The 22349-nt window shown below is 33.8% G+C and overlaps 1 protein-coding gene across 5 annotated transcripts in view; it reads right to left on the reverse strand.

Annotated features, from left to right (window-relative positions):
* The window catches only part of PACS2 (phosphofurin acidic cluster sorting protein 2), a 342997-nt gene that overhangs the window by 110186 nt on the left and 210462 nt on the right, over positions 1–22349 (reverse strand). For 3 of the 5 annotated variants that reach the window (XM_074213318.1, XM_074213320.1, XM_074213322.1), the window contains 4 exons: positions 17921–18078; positions 17210–17300; positions 16788–16853; positions 1527–1663 (listed from right to left, as the gene is read on the reverse strand). In XM_074213318.1, coding sequence (XP_074069419.1) covers positions 1527–1663; positions 16788–16853; positions 17210–17300; positions 17921–18078 — 452 coding nt within the window. The remainder of the gene's footprint in view (positions 1–1526; positions 1664–16787; positions 16854–17209; positions 17301–17920; positions 18079–22349) is intronic. The other 2 variants (XM_074213321.1, XM_074213319.1) reach the window with 1 other exon arrangement.

Genomic DNA, 22349 nt, shown 5'->3' on the forward strand with positions numbered 1-22349 from the left:
TGTTTTATACATTTGACCTAATCTGGTTTTTAGAATGTTATTTTCTTCAGCATTTTTTTGGATTTCCTTGACTAAGCTGATGACTTCATTTTCATGTTTTTCCTTCATCTCTCTCATTTCTTTTCCCAGTTTTTCTTCTATCTCCCTCATTTGATTTTCAAAGTCTTTTTTGAGCTTTGGCATAGCCTGATCCCAATTTCTGTTTTTCTTGGAGTCTTTAGGTGCAGGAGCTTGTACTTCCTCATCTTCAGACTAAGTGTTTTGATCCTTCATGGGCTCACAGGCAAAATATTTCTCAATGGTGTTCCTGTTTTTTTCTCTGCCTACTCATTTTCCCAGCCTGAACCTGGTTTTGGCGTGCTTCCTTAGCTTTTGGGACACTCAAGGATCTCAGTGTGTGAGGCTCTGTCCTCCCTCCTGGTCTGTGAACGACCATAAACGCCACCCCCCCCCCCAACGGTGCTGAAGTGAGTGGGGCCCTTGATGTTCTATAGGGGGCCTAGACTGTGATCAGGATCTGAATGTGGTCAGTACCCCAGAGCCCTGTTCCAGGGACAGAGGACAGAGCTTGGCATTTTCTCTTCACTCCCCTCCCTTGGCTCAGCTCATCCCCTAGGGGCTCCTGCTTACCAGCTCCGCCTGCTTCTATTTACTGGATCTGGACTGCCTTGGCCATGCTGCTTGCCATCCCATTTCATGTCAGAGAAGTGATGGACTTAAAGTACAAAATGAGACATATATTTTTTGGACATGACCAATGTGGAAATTGGTTTTACAGGACTGCATATCTGTTATATGCTTTGTTCATTTATTTAACTGCTTAATGAGAACAGTAGATGATAATAAATGTGGGTAAAAAAATGGGGATTACAAAGAAATGTAGAAGTTACAGAACTAAAATAGGTTGTTAGTAAAGGTTATTTGGCTGTTTTTGAGGACATCCTAAATTCAGAAGTTAACATTATAGAAAATAAATTTGTCCTACCTTAGGAATACGGTATAAATCCTGAACTATCTCTAAGAAGCATGTAAATTCTGATGTACTTTTAAATGCCCTTTGTTTCTTTCTTTTTTCTTTTTTCCTTTCTTCCTATGGCTTATTTTTTGCCTTGATCTTCTTCGAGAATGAAGGACACACATCAATCAATTTTGCCTACTTCAAAAATTATGTTTCATCTCAGTTAAATGCTACAAATCATCATTATCAGCACCATCATCATAAACAGCTGTATTTTGGATGCTACTTCTAGATGAGAAGGAATTTTTCCCAGGTGGGGTCAAATGTGCTGTCTTCAAGTCACAACAATGATTAAAAAAAATCCTATGTGAACATACAACACAAAATGAATCAAACAGCAACTCAATGAAGCAAAATAATACAGATCAGTATTATATATATATATAGTCATTGTGGATATCAGATAAAAGTTTCAATGTCAAGTTTTTTGTTATCTTGCACATTTCTCTACTATGGCGTGGATTTGCCAGGGAGAGACATCATTATGAATGGTAATTAGAAATATTACCTGGTAGAAGGAATAATCAACGATTCTGTCTTGGTAATCTTCCCACTTGGTGGAAGTTTCTCAATGAATACATCCAATGTGGAAAGCTCAGTTTCCTGGCTGTCTTCTTGTTGACTGGCCTCTTGTGGAAGCAGATTCTGGTAAAAGGAGAAATCATTCTTGAATATCATAGCTTGTACCTCTTTATTCATAAATATATACTAATTGATTTTCTTCTCTCATTGTATCGATATTTTTCTGTCTGCCACATCCACCCAGACTCACCCCCAACCACCCACACTTACCTTTTAGACAACCAGTCCATAACCAAATTAATAGTCATTTTGATTAGAGAGGCTTACATGAATTAAAAATCTATTTTTAAATTTTTCCTTTAACTTAAAGTCTAGTGAAACCAGGAATGAAACCAAACACCTAGATTGGTAGAATAACTGCTTTCTCAAATATAGGATAAAGGTAGCAAAATCTGAAGAAAATTAATTCAAGAGTGATCAGAATACCTATTTGTGCAACAGGTAGAGTTTGCAGATGCACAGATTCCCAAACATTTAAAGAAGTCAATAAATAGAAGAAATAATCAAAAGTTATCTTGGAACAATGTCATTAATGTCATATCATTCTTCAACAAAAGCACCATCCCCTTAAAGTTTCATAAAATTTATCAGTTGTTCCTATTTAGGTTGCTTCTTAGAGAATGTGATTAAAATTCCCTTGTGAAGGTGAATAGAACATTTATAGATCTAAAGAAAGTCATAAGGATACTTTTTTCTCTATAAACTAGGTGAGAAACTACTTTGATCACTTTCTATTGACATAGCTTTCTTGATTCTTCCACCTAAAAAAGTTCCCCTTTCCCAAAGTTTTATGACTCTCTATTATACTTTTAATATGCACTTTTATCATTTTAACTTGAATTATGTTTGTGTGATGTTTCATCCCACTAAAGTATTAAGTTCCTTGATGGCAGGAACTGTATTTTTCATCTTTCTATGATCAGTGCCTTAAGCACAGGAATAGGAACTAGAACTGTCATTTAATTTTGGGAATTAATATGGGAAATTTCCAGATGGGAAACAAGTCAGCACCTTCTTCTACATTCTTAGAAAGTTGCAGGAAGTACTGAAAGATTAAGTGATTGTCTAGGGTCAAATAAGGATGTTCTAGAGGTGGGAGATAAACCCAAATCTTCTCTACCCCAAGTCTATCAGTCTATCCAATATACCACACAAAATTCATATAAGAATTTATTCACATTTTGAACCTCAAACAAAAATAGTTATTAAATATTTTGTATAAAATTTATCACTATCTTAAAGTTCTAGCTTTTCAGCTATATTTCACTTAACTGCCTCTTCTTTTTGATCTTTATGCTAGCGATACTGGACAACTAGATATTCCTTTACTTCTTTTTCCAATATAATCAAATAAATATTTATTAAGTGCAGTGTTGTTGATGCAATTAATAAAAAAGAAAGACATTTCCTGTTCTCAAGGAATTACAGTATAAATAGGGAAGACAACATATAAAAGGAGACAGAAAAGTAGGGATGGAACGCATGGCATACCATGGGATACCAACACAGGGACATCTTATATAATGGAGAAGACACCAGGCAAGGCAGCAGATGCAATGAAGAGAACTGAAAGTTCAGTTTCAGGTCTCTCTAAAAATAAAGGCAACTGGAAGGAGTTTGGTACTCTACCCTTTAGCTCTCTGATCAGAGGGAAAGAGGCAAAGGAAAATTGTGCCAGGTAAGGCTTTAATTTGCAGCCTAGTAATAAAATGAGGAGTTATAAGCTTATCCTGTGAGGGACATCTTGATCCTAGAGTTGAAACTAGTGAGAGAAGGAAATACCAAGAGCTCACTTTCTTCTCTATATTTTTGTGCATACTGTATTCCAATCCTGGAAAGCATTCCATGGTAGGTTTATATTCAAGCCAGGCCAGTTTATATTCCTTGGATTTGATTAGACCATGTGATGCAGACAGGCTATGGAGGAATTAGGACTAGGAAGACACCTAGGAATCAAGGGATGCTTATATTCAAAAGCCATGAAGGTAAAGAGAGCTTGCCTCTGCCTAGGTGACATGGTACCAGGCATTCCAATTAGCATAGATAAAGCACCCATTAAGGAAGCCTGGCAGATTTTCCTAAAGGATGCTTTACCAAATTTAGAATGTAAAAAATTTGTTTGGGAGGAGAAACTGTTCAATTTAATAGATTGGAACAGGTAAGAAAATACAAGAAAAATGAATTTTGAAAAATGATGGGACACATAACTATGTAACAATGTGAACACTGAAGTAGCAAATCTATACTATCCTCAAGATTCTCAATTTTGTGCAGACACATTCGTTATCACCTGAGAGTATTGTATCTGAGGGGGAAAAAAGGGAGACTAAGGAAGGCTTTGGTGTTTAACTGACCAGAGTCATTGATATCTAGATAAAAGGAGAATATAGTCCAGCACAGGTGAGATCACTAGAGAGTCAGAGGGAGGCTCTTACTTATATGTCAGCTCAGCACAAAGCTCTTAGAAGACAAAGTTTGAGCCTAGGTAATGCTGGTGTAGTGGGTTGGGCTATGCTAATGTAGGATAGGCAATGCCATAGATAAGTGGTAAGCCAGGGACTAGACCCCTGCCCAGTCCAAAAAGTTTGGGACTAAACTCCCTGGAACCCAGGAACAGAGCTTAACTACTCAGATGAGCAAAAATCCAAAAAAAAAAAGTGTTAACCATAGATCACTACTATTCTAAAAAATGATGATTAAAAATGTCACCCCAGAAGAGGGAAGTAGTGACAAAATACCTACATGTGAACCTCAAGGGAATTTATCAATTGGCCACAAATCCAAAAAAAAAAAAATCTCTTGCAAGAGTTCAAAAAGGATTTAAAGAAGAAAGGAAGAAGAAAAATGGAGAAAAAAAATGTGAGCCATGTAGGAGAATGATGAAAAATTGACTGAAGAAATTAACTCCTTTAAAAGGAAAATTGACCAAATGGAAAAAAGAAAACTACTCCTTTAAAGTAAAAACGACCTACTGAATAAGTAATTAACTTATAACAAAGTAAAATTAACCAACTGAAAAGGAAAACAAATTCATTTAAAATTAAATTAACAACTAGAAAAGAAAACATAAAGCTAACTGAAGAAAATAAAATCCTAAAAATTAGAATTGGACAAATGGAAACTAATAGTCTATGAAACATCAAGCTTCCATCCAACAAATCCAAAAGGCTAAAAAATAGAAGAAAATATAATGTACTATTTTTTTTATAATGTATTTCTTAGGAAAAATGACCAACATGGAAAACAGATTCAGGAGAGCTAATTCATGAATTATTAGTCTACTTGAAAGCTTTGATCAAAAAATGATCCTGGAAAATATCTTTCCTAGAACAAGAATACAAAATAGTCCTATTTAGAAAGATACCCCTAGGGGAAGCTAGGTGGCTCAGTGGATACAGCACTGGCCCTGGAGTCAGGAGTACCCGAGTTCAAATCCAGACTCAGGAACTTAATAATTACCTAGCTGTGTGGACTTGGGCAAGCCACTTAACCCCATTTACCTTGCAGAAACTAAGAGACCCCTGAGTAAAAACTCTAAGGTACATTGTAGCCAAATTTCAGAATTCTCACCTAAAGGTTTGCAAGTTGTTAAAAAAAGAAACAATTTACATACCAAGGAACCAGTCAGTATTATGCAGGACTTATAGTTTTAACATTAAAGGATAGGAGGACCTAAGAATATGATATTCTAGAGAGCAAAAGAATTTATAAAACCCTGAAAAATTTAGTATATTCAAGGAAAAGATGAAACAGAAGACTTTCACAATTACCTGATAAAAAGACCAGAACTGAACAGAAAATTTGATTTTTAAATACAAGACTCAAGAGATACATAAAAAGGTAAATGGAATGGGGAAAAATATTAGTCAATAACATTAAACTGTATGCATTCCTACACAGGAAGATAATACTTAAAACCTTTGCAAACTGAATTTCTCCTAGAATAGTTAAAAGAAGTATACTTGGGATATAAACTAATCATTATATAGATATAGATATGGTTATAGATTGATCAAGAAAATGATAATGCTTTATCTGATACTTTAGTTTATGAGGATTGTATTTCTATTGGGACAGCTAGAAGGAGAATATTTAGAGGTTGTGGGTAAGAATGGATCATGAAGTGATTTTGCTTTACATGTTACTTTAGTTCATGAGATTTTATTTCTACAGAGAGTACCTAGAAAGAGGAAGTGGCATAAATGGATGATAATTTGATGATGCTTATGGCTCCTGAAAATTGTATTGCTATTGAGAAAGTTGAGGGGAGTATACTTAGATAAAGGTAGTGGGTATGAAGCAATTATGAGGTAAGAAGCTTATAAATCAATCAATCAATCCACCCTCGAGAATTGTACTTCTAACAAGACAAATAAAAGGAATATATCTTTTTTTTAGTTTTTTTTTTTGCAAGGCAATGGGGTTAAGTGGCTTGCCCAAGGTCATACAGCTAGGTAATTATTAAGTAAGTGTCTGAGACTGGATTTGAATTCAGGTACTCCTGACTCCAGGGGCAGTGCTCTATCCACTGTGCCACCTAGCCACCCCCAAAAAAGAGTATATCTTCACAGAGGTCATGAATACAAGAAAGGTATGAAAAAAAATTAAAACATGAAGAGAAGGATATACTGGAAGGAGACAAAGTATTAGAGGATAAATCACACCATATGAAGAGGGACAAAGACCTATTAGGGTGAAGAGAAAGAAGGAAGCATATAGGCATTGAGTAAATCTTACTATTGTTATATTTGGCCCAAAGAGGGTCTAACAAATGGGGATGGGGGAAGGGGAAAAGAAAGGGAAAGAAGAGACTTATAAAAGTGAGGGCAAGAATAAAGGCAAAGTTAAAGTCAGTCAAAAAAAAGTAAAAGGGGGAAAGGGAGAAGGAAAGGGAAAAGGGCTAATAGAAGGAAGGGCTGCTCAAGAGGCAGCAATCAGAAGCAAAACATTGGTGAAGAGGGATAAGGGGAAAGGAAAGAGAAAAATACAAACAGAGGAAGAAAGCATGGAGGGAAACACAGTAATCATAACTGCAAATGTGAATGGGATGACTTTGCCTAAAAGATGGAAACAGCAGAGTAGATTAGAATCCTACAAAATGTTATTCACAAGAAACACATTTTAAGCAGGGAGATACCACAGAGCAAAAAGTAAAAGTATGGAACAGAATATATTATGCTTCAGCTGAAGTTAAAAAAAAGCAGGGGTAGTAATCTTGATCTTAGGCAAAAATAGATCTCATTAAAAAAGGGTAAGGAAGGGTGGCTAGGTGGCGTAATGGATAAAGCACCGGCCTTGGAGTCAGGAGTACCTGGGTTCAAATCCGGTCTCAGACACTTAATAATTACCTAGCTGTGTGGCCTTGGGCAAGCCACTTAACCCCATTTGCCTTGCAAAAACCTAAAAAAAAAAGGGTAAGGAAGAAAACTATATCTTAAATGGCAATGAAATAATATCTGTTAAATATATATATATATATATATATATATATGCAGTAGTATAGCATCCCAATTCTTACAGAAAAAGCTAAATGAACTGCAAGGAGACATAAAAAACAAAACCACATTACTGGGGGACCTCAAATTCCTTCAGTCAGAATTAGATAAATCTAACCACAAAATAAACAAGAAGGAAGTTAAGGCAAACAGAATTTTAGAAAATTTAAATATGATAGAACTCTAGAGAAAATTAAATGGGGATAGAAAGGAATATATATACTTTTTTCTCTACATGGCACCTACCCAAAAACTGACCTTGTATTAGGGTATAAAAACTTCATAATCAAATGCAGAAAGACAGAAATATTAAATACATCTTTTTCAGATCACGATGCAGTAAAAATTACAGGCAATAAAGGGTCATGGAACGAAACTAAAAATTAGAAACTAAATAACCTAATTTTAAAGAATGAATGGATTAAACAAAAATCATAGAAATAATAAATAATTTCATCCAAGACAATGACAATGATGATCCATTATGCCAAAACTAGTGGAATGTAGCCACAGTAGTTCTCAGGGGAAATTTTATATCTCTAAAAACTAATATGAATAAATTAAAGAAAGAGATCAATAAATTGGGCAAACAATTTAAAATGCTAGAAAAAGAACAAATTAAAAATATCCAATAAAATATCAAATTAGAAATTGTGAAAAGGCAAAATTAATAAAATTGAACATTACCTGTTGATCATTATAAACAAAACTGAGAGTTGGTTTTATGGGGGAAAAAGGCTTGAACAAAAATTACCTGTTGACCATTATAAATAAAACTGAGAGTTGGTTTTATGGGGAAAAATGCCCCCACAAATAGATAAACCTGTGGTTAATTTGTTTTTTAAAAAAAGAAAGAAGAAAACCAAATTATCAATATCAAAATGAATAGGGAAAATTCAACCAATGAGGAGGAAAATAAGTAATAATTTAGAGCTATTTTACCCTACTGTACACTAACAAATCTGACAAAGCAGAATTTACAAAACCATATGCTATCCAGATTAACAGAAGAAGAAATACTTTTAAATAATCACATTTCACAAAAAGGAATTGAAGAAATCATCAATAAACTCCCTAAGAAAAAATCTCTAGGAGCATATGTATGTACAAGTGAATTTTCCCAAACATTTTAGGAATAATTAATTCCAATTCTATATAAACTATTTAAAAAAATAGGTGAAGTTCTGTCAAATTTCTTTTATCATACCAATATGGTACTGATACCAAAACCAGCTAAAACAGACAAAGAAATTTATAGATTAATCTCCTTTATGAATATTCATGCAAAAAGCTAAATAAAATCTTAGCAAAGATATTACAAGCTATTACTAGGATAATATGCCATGATCAGGTAGGACATAGCAATGCATGTGGTTCAATATTAGAAAAATAATCAACATAACTGACCATATCAATAACAAAATTAACGGAAACCTTATGATTTATGGCAATAGATACTGAAAAAGCATTTCTCAAACACTGAGAAAGAAAAACACTCTACCAGAATCCTTTAAAGAAACAAAGAAGGAGTGGCTAGGTGGCATAGTGGATAAAGCACCGGCCTTGGAGTCAGGAGTACCTGGGTTCAAATCCGGTCTCAGACACTTAATTACCTAGCTGTGTGGCTTTGGGCAAGCCACTTAACCCCATTTGCCTTGCAAAAAAAAAAAACTAAAAAAAAAAAAGAAAGAAAGAGTTCTAATATTTAATCCAGGTAAAGATATAACCCAGGACAACTACACATCAATATTGTTAATACATATTGATTCAAAAACTTTTTTTAAAAAATTTAGGACACAGATTATAGTGATTTATCCAATTCATTGGGATGCAAAGATGGATCAAAACATCAACATAATTAATCACCCTAAAACTATTTAAAAATACAGCGTCAAAAACCAAATGATAATCTCTATAGATGAAGAAAAACCCTCTGGCAAAGTACAACACACATTTATGCTACAAAGGCTTTCAAATTATAAATACCACCAAAGATTTTTAATGATACATGAATCTAAGGTATACTTCCTGAACCTGAAAAATACTAACGATATTCAGTTGAGACAAAATAAACAAACAAACAACAAACTAAAACCTAGAACAAAAAAGGAAAAAATTTAAAATAAGGATGAAGGCAGAATACTTCCAGGCTTTAAACTATATTATAGAGTAGAAAATATCAATATCAAAATATCCCATGTAATATACTACATAAGATATATTATGTGCACATAAATATATAAAATATAACATTATTTTATCATTTTATTCCATTATATTATAAAATTAGATACATTATTCTATTAATATCCTTATTATGACACATGATGCATTATATATATATATATATATATATATATATATATATATATATATATACTATACCATTTATTATATTAGACACTAATATAAAAACAGAGAAGCATGGAAAGGACTACCTGAAATGATGCAGTGTGAAACAAACAGAGCCAAGAAAATAATATATACAGTAATTACAATTTAAATGGAAAGAACAACGCCTCCTTCCCCACCCTCCCAAAAGTATCCTAAAGTAGATGTTACAAAATATAAAGAACAAGCATGAATCAAAAGATGAGATATGAGAAAATACTCCAGGGCACCCCTTTGCAGAGATGGGTGGTTCACAATTATTACACATCAACTCTTTCAATGTATCAGTTATGTTTTTCTTTTAATGTTTTTGTATAAAAATACTATTTTTTATATGATATGTCTGTCTTGGAGAGGGTGGGGAGAAAAACTAGGGAAAGCTATATAAACTTTTTTAAAAAAGGCATTTTTAATAAAACTTATTTAAAAAAGAAGAAAATAAAAAGAACCAAAGGGCAAAAGATGATAAAAACGATTAATGAGCCCCTAAGGAAAAAAAGGAAAAGAAAAAGTTCCAGGAATATCATTGCTAAAATGCAGAATTAGTACATCAAAGAAAAACATACAAATATTCAGAAAGTAATTTAAGTACCACTAAATGAGAGGGAACCTTGAAATACAATACAATACAATACAATACAATACAATACAATACAATACAATACAATATTCAAATTCAAAAAAATCAAGGCTTCCAACCAAGAATGGCTTTATTTGCCAAGATAAATAAAAACTACAGGAATCAGGGGGTGGGACAAAGACCTTTAATATAATAGAATACTTTAAAACAATTATACTGAAAATAGAAAAACTTATAAAGGTGTATTTAAGTAATTGGATATGGATGAGAATAAGTGATTCTTCAGAACCATACTGTCTTTAAAGGGCAATGAGAAAAAGTAAATAAAATAAGAAAACTACAGGATCTAGGAATAGTTTGCTTGTGTTCTGAAGATTTTAAATAGAAAAAGAAAAGATAGGAAAAAGAATATTCAAGTATAAAAAGGAGGAAGAAGGCATTAGAATCTGTCATTTCCTAAAAATACAGTATCAGTTGAATCTCAGTTATCTGAAACAAGGCAACAGAGGGCTGACCAGATAAACACAAACTCTTATGGAGAAATACATCATACTCAATAGTGGGGGGAAATGGGGATATGGATGGGTATAGGTTTAGGAGAGGAAAATAGCAGGGAGGGAATAGTTAGCAAGTAACATAAACATCCTGATTGTGAAGTGGGGATTGAAAAGAAAAAGAGAATAGACTTGGTAACATCTATTAATTGGGAAATTGTTGGAGAAATTATGAAATATGAATTTAGCAAAATATTGGTTTAAAAAAAAAGAACACAAGAGACAATTTAAGAGAATTCAATTCCTTGGACATTTGTAAGAAAAACAACTTTGAAAGAGCTGAGGACTGTCATCAGTAAAATGACAGTATTTCCAGATTACCCATAATGAAGTATATTATCTGCAACTAGATGGAGTTGTGATAGACACAAGGTGCAAAAAAAGAGAATGCATTTTTGAATTGGTCACCGAGTGGATTTATTTTGCTTGACTATGTTTATTTGTTATAAGAATTTTTTACTTTTTCTTTCTCTTAATTTTTAGTTAGGGGAGAGGCTTGGGGTAGTAGAGGATTACCAAGAGAGATGAAACCCTTAAAAAAAAAAAGAGGATAATTGAAAATATTTTTTAAATGCACATAAAATAATAGAAACAATTTGAAATGGAAGCATGAATACGTAAAGACAGTTTTAGACTAACATGTGGAAGTATATATGATTGTCCAAAAATTTAAGTAGTATGAAATGAAAATTCAGTTTGATAATACAATGATGGCTTTGTGCTGTATATTTTAAGGAAGTGATTTTTTTGTTAAGTTCAGAATATTAAAAAATTAAATGAAAGATTATGATAAAACAAAGATGTACCCCAAGACTGGAGAATGGTAAATGATATCCTAATGAAAGAAAGGAAGGAAAGAAGGAAGAAAGGAAGGATTCTTCAGAAAATCTAAATCTTTCTTTTTCTTGATGTTCTGCTATAGCCTTTTTTTTGTAATTTCCCCCAAATAGATGTAAAGATAGTTTTTAACATTCATTTCTGTAAGGTTTTTGAATTCCAAAGTTTTTCTCCTTCCCTCCCTCTTCCAAGAAAGAAAGTAATCTGATATACCTTATACGTGTACAATCATCTTAAACATATTTCAATATTAATTATGTTGTGAAAGAAGAATCAGAATAAAAAGAAACAACATAAGAAAAAACAAAAAAATTCAAAGAAAATTTGAAAATAGTATACTTTGGTCTGCATTCAGATGCCATAGTTCTTTCTCTGGATGCAGATAGCATTTCCCATAAGTCTTTTGAAATTTTGATCATAGTATTACTGAGAAGAGCTGAGTCTAACATCATTGACTATCACACAATGTTGATGTGTGAAATGTTCTCCTGGTTTAGAATATATTTCTGAAGAGATGGTTGTTGAATATCTAGAAAGGGGAGTAGTAATTACAAAGAAGCAGGAATGGCTGAAGTATGAAGAACAGGCTATGCTAGATTATATTTATGTCTTTTTTTTTGATAGGATTGATAAACTGGTGGATGAAGAGAATGCTGAGAATATTGATTTAGCAAACTTAAAAGTATTTCTTAATGTTTTTATAGAGAAGATGAAGAGATATGGATAAGACAATCAGAGGAATTCAAACCTGGGTGAATGGCAAGACTCAATGTAGTAGAAGGCCTACAGTAGTAGCATATCTCATATCTGTTCTTTGTCCTGTGAAATTTAATACTTATCAGTGACATAGATAAAAGCATAGATGACATGCTTCATCAAACCTTCAGATAATACAAAGCCAAGAAGGTTATCTTATGAAATCATGATGGGGTCAAGATTTAAAAAGATCTTTAAAGTGAGAATACTAAGATACATTTAAAGAGATTAATGTCTTACACTTGGGTTAAAAAAAATCAAATTCACAAGTAAAAGATGAAGGAAGCATGAATAGAAATGAATAGAAAGAACTCAATATGAGTCAATATTGTGAAGTGGAAGTTAAAAAAAATCTAATTCTAAAGTGAGTTACATCAAGAGAGGCATAGCTTTTAGATATAGGATGGTGATAGTCTCACTATGTATCTGCACTCACAGTAGAGTATTCAAATCTGGACAACATAATTTAAGAATGATGTGAAAAGTGAAAAGAAATGTTAAGAGGTCTCCTAAACTTGTCTTTTTGAATTGTCATATTTTCCAGAAACACTAAACTTGACATATGCAAGAGACTGAAGATGGCTTCATCCCATCCCCTTGAGTTGACATAATTTGTTGTTTGCCCCTCAAGATGGACTTTCTCTGTGTCTGTGAGAGGCACAAGTCAGTCTGCCCTAGAATGATGCTTTTGCCATCTTAATTATTCATGATTTCTCTTCTTCTGACACGAATTTAAGTGTATATTTCTACTTGCCCTCCTCTTTTTGTTGCAATTTCATAAATATGTAAGCTTCTGTTTGGATTGTGAACTCTGCCTTGGATTAGGATTTCACATTTCCTCCATTTCTCTTGTAAAAAAATCTAGTTGCAAATGTATGTCTCATTGATTTGCGATATTTTTTGGTTTTTGGTTAACATAAAGAAGAAAGTTTCCAGAGGAGAAGAACAATCATATTAACTATTAAGGTGTTTTCCTAAAGCACAGGTCCGACTGTCACTTTTTTTTTAGGTTTTGGTTAGGCAATGGGATTAAGTGGCTTGGCCAAGGCCACACAGCTAGGTAATTATTAAGTGTCTGAGACTGGATTTGAACCCAGGTACTCCTGACTCAAAGACTGGTGCTTTATCCACTGCGCCACCTAGCTGCCCCATGTCACTTTTCTAATAATAAACTCAAGTGGCTCCCTGTCGTCTCCAGGTTCACATACTCTGTTTGAACTAAACGATTCTTTATAAACTAATTCCCTCTGATTTCTCCAGCATTCTTACCCTTTACATAGGCAATTGGAGCATAAAAGTTTTTTATTTTATACATAATTGAAGGCTTTATGAAAAGGATGCTGGATTACAAAAGCATAGAAAAAGCGTACACTGATGTAACCTCTTGCCTTCTCAGACCTGGTGGATTTATCATGATGCGGGAGGGGGAATGGTGACAAAGGAAACCGTTGGCATGCAACTTAAAAGAATCAGAACCTAAACTATCAATGTTCACTCTTGCCCAATATGTGACAAATGTATGTTAAATAAGGCTTCCTTTCTAATCCTTTGATTGTATCAGGTACAGATAATTTAGAACACTTAGATACTCAAGCTTAAAAGGGTTGGGCAGCTGCACAACACAACTCATATTCCTGCATGTTGTAATCTTTGCTTAGTTGCTATCTCATTCAAATTTTCACTGATTTGAGCAAATGAAAGCCACTTCTCTATCTCACAGTTTTTGTCTAAATTCCTCACTTGCCCTTATATTTTACTTCGTATCAAGGATATTTCTATATGTTTATGTTCACAACAGGAACTGTGTCATGCTTTGTCTTTGTATCCTGGGCAACTTGCACATAGTAAATGCTCAATAACTGCTTGAAGAAGGAATTGAATTCATCATCAATAAGAATCTATTACTTAACAAGAGTTAAGACACTTTTAAGTGTTATAGAATAAAGGAGACATAATTCTTGTCAATACTGTATATGGGACACAGCACTGGCAGGAGTCAGAAAACCAGGGCATAGTCACAACTCTGTTCCTAATCTATACAAATATAAGTAAGTCACAAATTCACTGACTTATTTTTCTTATCTCTAAAAGTGGGAATAATAATATCTCCCTGTACAATTTATAAGGTGGCAATGAAAACCAAAATAAATGATTAATATGCATTTGTAAAGTTATAAAATGCTATATAATTATAATTCACCAGCATAACATTATTAGAGATAAGAAAAGCACATGTAAAAAAAATAGGTTATGCTGTCAACTGAAACAACATAGTAGAATTCAGTACAAAATATGAGATAATAACTAATAATTACATATAGCTTTAAAGTCTGCAAAGTGCTTTATGTTTAACATTTCAATCGAATCTTACAGGTAGGTAATATCTATCTATCTATCTATCTATCTATCTATCTATCTGTCTATCTATCTATCTGTCTATCTATCTATCTGTCTATCTATCTATCTATCCACACACACACACACACACACACACACACACACACACACACACACACACACACACACACATTACTGATTTTATTCCTCTTTAATTGGATTTCTTCTTCCCAACAAATCTAAATCTGCTACCTTCTCCAGGAAGTCAGTCCTGATCCCTCCTGCCTGCTGAGTGCTTACCTAGCACTTGGTTTTTATTTATTTATCATGTAATATAGTGCATATTATGGGTAACCATTTTATCAATTAGAACTATAGATTTAGATTTCAGAGATCCCACTCATTTTACAGAAATAAAACTGAGTCCCAGAGAATTACAGTGAATTGTTCAAGGTCATACAAGCAGTAAGTAGCAGAATCAGTATTTCTTTTTTCTCACCAAGTCAATAAGCATTTTGTTAAAAGATTATGATATGGGGCAGCTAGGTGATACAGTAGATAGAGCACTGGTCCTGGAGTCAGGAAGACCTGAGTTCAAATCATGCCTCAGACACTTAATTGCTTAGCTGTGTGACTTTGGGCAAGTCACTTTAACCCCATTGCCTTAAATAAAAAAATTTTTTTAAAAAGATTATATATTGAGTACTGTGTTGGGGAGACTTAAAAAAATCTCATACCCTCAAGAATTTACAGGGTTTTTTTTTTAAGAGCTGGATTTCTGCCTGAGGTTTCTGTAGAACTCCACAGTCTATCTTGCAGCATGGGTTTTTTATCCTCATGGAATGAATGGAGCAATAAGATAACAGGATTATAGTAGTTATAACATGAGGAAGAAGCTATTTCAGGTTTTTAGTTCATGCAAATATTACTTTCTTTCAGCTGCTTAATGGGTGTCCTATTATCCTTTCTCTAGAAAAATCTAAAGCAGTCATTCTTGTTTCCTTCCCCTACTCCTGCATCATTTCATTCAGTTTTCTCAATAGTTCTCACATATAATGTTCTACACAACTGGAATTAGGAAGATCTCTAATTAACTAAAGAAGGGCATTCAAGAGAAAAGAATTCAATTGGTTAATACTGCTATAAAATCCCATTATAGAATCCTGAGGGGATTTGAATCCAGAATCTCTCACAAAAGACAAATAAATGAACCACTTAGATATGGAGACCTTTCGGAGAAAGTCTTAGGGGGAAAGCATGTCATAGTCATAAAGTACAAAGGCTTGTGTCTCTTCAAGATGTTCAGAGCATAAAACTAGGCATCTCTGAACAGAAGACTTCTCAGACTTTACCCTTTCTCTTCAAAAGAAACACTGGAAAATTTCATTATTTTACAAGATTGAATCTACTTGGTATTCATATCTCATCATTACTCTGTGGCCCTCTGACTGGACCTAAGACTAAAGGGCAGGGCTATGAGCTCAAGGGTCTCTATTTAAGGAGAGGGACTCAGGATAATCTTTGCCACTTTCCCCCTGGCTACACTGCTTTGATTTTCAGCTCTCTTTTGTTCATTCCTTCTTAAAACAGTTTCCCAATAGAATATAAACTCTAAGAGGGAAAGGCTGTGCTTTGTTTTTTTTACTTGTAATTGTATCCCCAGTGCTTGGCACAGTAATTGGAAAGTAGCAGGTGCTGAATAAATGTTTACTGTTTATTACTATCCCTATTTTGAAGATAAGGAAACCATGGTTAAGAGAGTATAAGTGACTTGACTATGTACCACCAAGGTAATAAGTACTCTAGATAGAATGAGAATTCAGTTATGACTTTGAGCATAGTACTTAAACAAGCTATGGGCTGGATTGCTTGTCTTATAACAGAAGAGAGAAAGTCTACAAAGGAGGAGTAAGAACTGAGCCCAGAAGGAAAGAGAAAGGCATAGATAAGTGGGTAGGGGCAGGAAGGCTATATGTGTGGTTTACCATACCAAGGTGAAGATCATGAATAGTCTAGTAAGGCTTGATGAAGGGAAATAAGAGGAGATAAGATTAGAAAGTTGGAAGTCAAACTTGGAAAGAATTTCAGCCTTAGCAAGATATCTAAATGAGTAATAGGATATATTGAATTTTTGTAGACTAGAGCTGAGTAGGAGCAATGCTGTTCCAGAAATGAACTGTAGCCAAAGGTCCATTAAATGATTAGCAAATGAAAAATGGTTTGAATCAGAAACTTACGTATGATAAGGTGTCCGAAATACCGTCTCCTTCATGCTTCTTTGTCTTTTCAGGTACTTCCATCTGCTTGGAACAAGACAGTAGTCAGAAAAAAATTCAAAACAGGGCACTTAATATCGAAAGGTAAAAGGCATATGCTAAAAGGAAAAATCCAGAGAAAATGTAAGAAAGATGGAGATTAGTAATCTGGCATAGAAAGCTACCTGGAACTAACTAAATTCAAGAAAATAATCAGGATAAATATTGGTGCAATAGATAGGTAATATAAGAAGTCATATAGCTTCCATATATATGTGATACAATAATTTCTGAGACATAGTTTTACTTAGAATAAAAGGGCTGGAGGCAGGTTTATGGGCTGCAGTTTCTACTTATATAATTGTTACACATACAATTTTTCCCCTAAAATATCATTTACTTACTGGACTTGATGGTTCCTTATGGCTTCTCACGCTGTGGATGCTGCCAATTTCTGTTTGAGAACTGGAGTGTGATAAACCTTCAAAATAGGGCCTATGAAGTTTGAATATAGAAATAGTAATCTCAGAACTTTATTTTAAGATCTTCATTTCCCCCCCAGAAAATCCTGATGAAAAAAGAAATTCTCAGCATATTATAAATTTAATGCAAAATTGAAGTTGGACTTTCACTAGATTTAGTGGGTTTTCAAGTCTGACAGCTTTCCTCCAGAGGAAACTTGTGAATAATCTCATTACTGAAATACTCTTGCAAGCTCTGTTTAGTGAGACTATAAAGTTCTCATTTATTCATCAATTAAAGAAACAAACAAACAAACAAACATAATTTAGGTGTCAACCTGGTCATGGGAAGGGTTACTGAGAGCTTCTTTTTTTTTTAATTGAAATTTTTATTTTATTTTTCCAATTACATGCAAAGGTAGTTTACAACATTTATCCATTTGCAAGATTATGAGTTCCACAATTTGTCAGAGAGTTTCTTAACAAAAGGAAAAACATTCATGAACCTCCTGTCCAACAGACTTGTTCTGTTCTGAGGATAAAAAAGAAAAAAGGGGATGCAACTTAACCAGTTTCAAAGGAAAAAAGAATAGCTCAGTAGACAGGAATAATGAATCTGGCCAAGCTGTAGTGAATCTCTATCAATCTCCTTACCTTAATTTTGGTTTAGGAGTGCTAAGGACACTATCATCGTCTTCCATTTCAGGACCACTGTCACTTGGATTCTCAATATCTAAGGTATCATACAGAAGGTCCAAGTCCTCTTCAACTTCAGGGACATGCTCTGCTGGGTCTTGCTCTGAGTCTAGAACCTATATTTAAGAAAGAGGGACAAAGAATTAAAGGAACAATAAATATAGAATAGGATAGGATAGGATAGGATAGGATAGGATAGGAACAATCATAAATGTAGTGACTTGCTTTATCTGGAAACAAAAGAAGTTTCCAAGATATACACTGCTGATTTGATCTTCAGAAATAAAGGCAAAACTGCCTAAGTAAAATTTCATATACATGTCCTTCTATTAAAGATTTTGCAAACAACCCAGATCAACATTATTTCAAGTATTGTTTTGAAGTAATTTTAATGTAAGCCTGTACAGTAGAGCATGAAGTACAAAGGGAAAATGAAACAAGATTGGGTGTATGGGGCTAGGGAATGAGACAAATTATGTCTGAATTCAAGTAATACAAAAATTCATTTGTCTTACCTCATTTTAATTTTTAAAATACATTTTATATGAGCAGATCTTTCATAAATAATAAATTCTTACATATTTCATCTCACAAAAATAGAAAATAGGAACTAGTCAAATTTTTTAAACAAATTTGTGAAAAAAGTTGAAGAAAATAAGGTTTCTTAATTGAATACTCTCATAATTCTTAAGTTTTAAAAAATCTCATTTTCAATTTCTTTATTTATTTCAAAAATACTTTTCTCTTTAAATTATGGATTTCATTCCCTCCCCTACACCCACTGAGAAGATGGATAATAGGAAATCAATCATACCTGTTAAATCATGCAAAATATATTTCCTATTAACCATATCACAAAAAAGAAAATAAAGCAAGAAAATTATACTTCAATTTGCACTTCAAATTCATCAGATTTCTTTCCTTAGGTGGATAGGAATATTTTATCAAGAGTCCTTTGTAATTGTCTTAGAACAATGTATTTTTTTCTGAAACCATCCCCCCCTTCTGAGTTCTTTTTGCTTTTTTGTTTCAAGGAAATTGGGTTAAAGCTACTAAAGTATCTGAGGCCAAATTTGAACTCAAGTACTCCTGACTTCAGGGCTGATGCTTTCTGCGTTGCACCACCTAGCTGCCCTTCCTTGTGATTTCTCATAGCACAATAGTATTCAATCACAATCATGTATCAAAATCAAATATTCAGTATATCTTTGAGAAATGAGGTCTTTATCAAGGAATTTCTATTAAAAATGGATATTATTTGTCTATAGTACCTTTCAGCAAAATGTAGTTTTCCTGATTATGTCATTTCATTGAGTCTATTTTGCTATATTGCTTTATCTGAGATCATGATTATGACCCTTGACTTTTTTTAAAACTTCAGCTGAAACATATTAGAATCTGTTCCAGATCTTTAATTGAACTTTTGTGTGTCCTGTTTAAGGTGTCTATTTCAAATGACAAATTGTTAGATTCTGATTTCGGATCTATCTGCAAATAGCTCATCCCATTCACATGTACAGTCATGATTACTAATTGTATATTTCCCTCTATCTTATTTTCTTCTGTTTCTTCCTCTCTCTCTTTATCCTATCCCTGCTCAAAAGTCTATTTTGCTTCTATTACCTCCCTTAATCTGTCCTTTCTTTTATCATTCCCCTCCTTTTCCCCTACTGAATTACATTTTTATACACATCCCAGGGTGCAGATATTCTTCCTTCTTTGAACTAATTTAGAAGTGAGGTTCAAGGTTCAGTGCTTCCATCATAGAAAAATTTTCTGGCATGCTTTTTTCATGTAAGAAAATTTTCCTCATTCTACCTCTTCCTTCTACCAGTGCATCTCTCCTTTTCAAACCATTAACTTTTTTTTTTGAGAGCATTCCAATATACCTGACTCATGCCTGTGTCCTGTCAATGGAAACTTCTTTTAATTGACCTAATAATGCCTTTTCTAAATATCCACTTTTGTGAATGTCTTACATTCGGTTTTGCAGGAAAGATAATTCTTAGTTGTAATCCTAGCTCCTTGGTCTTCCTGAATATCACATTTCAAGCTTTTTTCTCTGTTAACCTAAAAGTCACTAAATCTTATGTGATCCTGACTATGGCTTCACTATAATGACTTATTTTCTCTTTGTCCTGGAAGCTCTGGAATTTGGCTATAATATTCATGGGATTTTTCATTTTGGGATCTCTATTTCATTAGGCGATTGGTGAATTTTTCAATTTCTATTGTATCCTTTGTAATAGGATATCAGAGCAGTTTCCCCAGATCTTGAAGATCTTGGAAGATGATGTCCAGGCACATTAAATCATGATTTTCATGTAGCCCAATAATTCTTTTTTTTTAAATTGGGGAAAATCATTCAATTGAACTCCTATTTTTGTGAAGATGCCAGTCACATTATTCCTTCACAGATTAACTGGTTCACAATTAGATCTGGCATGTGATATTTGAGCCAAACCATGTGTCTGTTCAAGCTTTCATTGATTTTCCTATTGCCTTCAGTCCTCAGCTCCAGTAGCTCTAGCCTAGGTAGACCTGAAGTCTCCAGGCATTATGAGTGTCTGCCCTACGAGAATTCATTTCATTACCATAATTGCACGGTGACCCAGTTTGGGTTGAGGGAACACAAAAGCTCTAGGAATTAAGTTTCTTCTTAGCTTCCAAATAATTTTCTGCTCTGGAGTCTGATTGGCATGCAGTATTCTCACAACAGTGCAATATGATCCCCACAATTCATATCACTTTCAATGACTCTCAGACCATGAATGCTGCCCATGCATTCCATTACTTCAAAAATGTGGAACAACTGCAAGTTAAGTTAACTCTGAACATCCATTGAATAAACGTCATTGGCCATATAACCAGGAATTTATTCACACAAGTTTAGAATTGAAGGCAGCTGCAGTAGGGGAAATGATATTTTTTTTTAATAAGGTGATATAGAAGTAGAAGGAACAGTAGTAATAATCTATCCAAACCCTCTTAGTTTGCAAATAAGCAAAGAGATGCACTGAGAGGCTAATAGAATTGCTAATAGACTAGGGTCAGAGAACTAATAATTGTCTAACATGGGATTTTAACCCAGATCTTATTAATTTTTTTAGAAAGATTTTGAGTTTTACAAATTTCCCTCCATTCTTGCTTCCCTCCCCCCATCCCATACAGAAGGCAGTCTATTAGTCATTGTTTCCATGGTATACATTGATCTCAGTTGAATGTGATGACAGAGAAATCACGTCCTTAAGGAAGAAAAATAAAGTATAAGAGATCACAAAATTCCATAATAAGATAACATGGTTTTGTTTTTTTTTCAAAACTGAAGGTAATAGACTTTGGTCTTTGTTTAAAGTCCACAATTCTTTCTCTGGATACAGATGGTATTCTCCATTGCAGATAGTCCAAAACTGTCCCAGGTTGTTGCACTGATGGAATGAGCAAGTCCATCAAGGTTGATCATCACCCCCATGTTGCTGTTAGGTTATTCAATGTTTTTTTGGTTCTGCTCATATTGCTCAGCATCAGTTCATGCAAATCCTTCCAGGCTTCCCTGAATTCCCATCCCTCCTGGTTTCTAATAGAACAATAGTGTTCCAGGATATACATATACCACAGTTTTTTAAGCCATTCCTAAATTGAAGGACATTCACTTAATTTCCAATTCTTTCCCACCACAAACAGGGCTGCTATGTACAAGTGATGTACAAGTCATAATCTCTTCAGGGTATAGACCCAGTAGTGGTATTGCTGGGTCAAAGGGTATACACATTTTTGTTGTCCTTTGGGCATAATCCCAAATTACTCTCCAGAAAGGTTGGATGAGTTCCCAGCTCCACCAACGATGTATTAGTGTCCCAGATTTCCCACATCCCTTCCAACATTGATCATTGTCCTTTCGGGTCATATTGGCCAGTCTGAGAGGTGTGAGGAGATATCTCAGAGATGCTTTAATTTGCATTTCTCTAATCAATAATAATTTAGAGCAATTTTTCATATGTCTATGGATCGCTTTGATTTCCTCAGCTGTAAATTGCCTTTGCATATCCTTTGACCATTTGTCATTTGGGGAATGGCTTGTTTTTCTGAAAATTTGATTCAGTTCTCTCTATATTTTAGAAATATGTCCTTTGTCAGAAATACTAGAAATACCAATTTACTACATTTCTTTTGATCTTGGTTACAGTGGCTTTGTCTGTGCAAAAGCTTTTTAATTTAATGTAATCAAAATCATCTAATTAATTTTTAATGATTTCTCCATCTCTTCCTTGCTTCCCTTTCCATAGATCTGACAGGTAAACTACTCCTTGATCTTCTAGTTAGCTTATAAAATTGTTTTTTTATGTCTAAATCCTGTATTCATTTCGATCTTATCTTGGTATAGGGT

The sequence above is a fragment of the Macrotis lagotis genome, chromosome 1 (genome assembly GCF_037893015.1).
Source record: "Macrotis lagotis isolate mMagLag1 chromosome 1, bilby.v1.9.chrom.fasta, whole genome shotgun sequence".
NCBI classification, from domain to species: domain Eukaryota; kingdom Metazoa; phylum Chordata; class Mammalia; order Peramelemorphia; family Peramelidae; genus Macrotis; species Macrotis lagotis.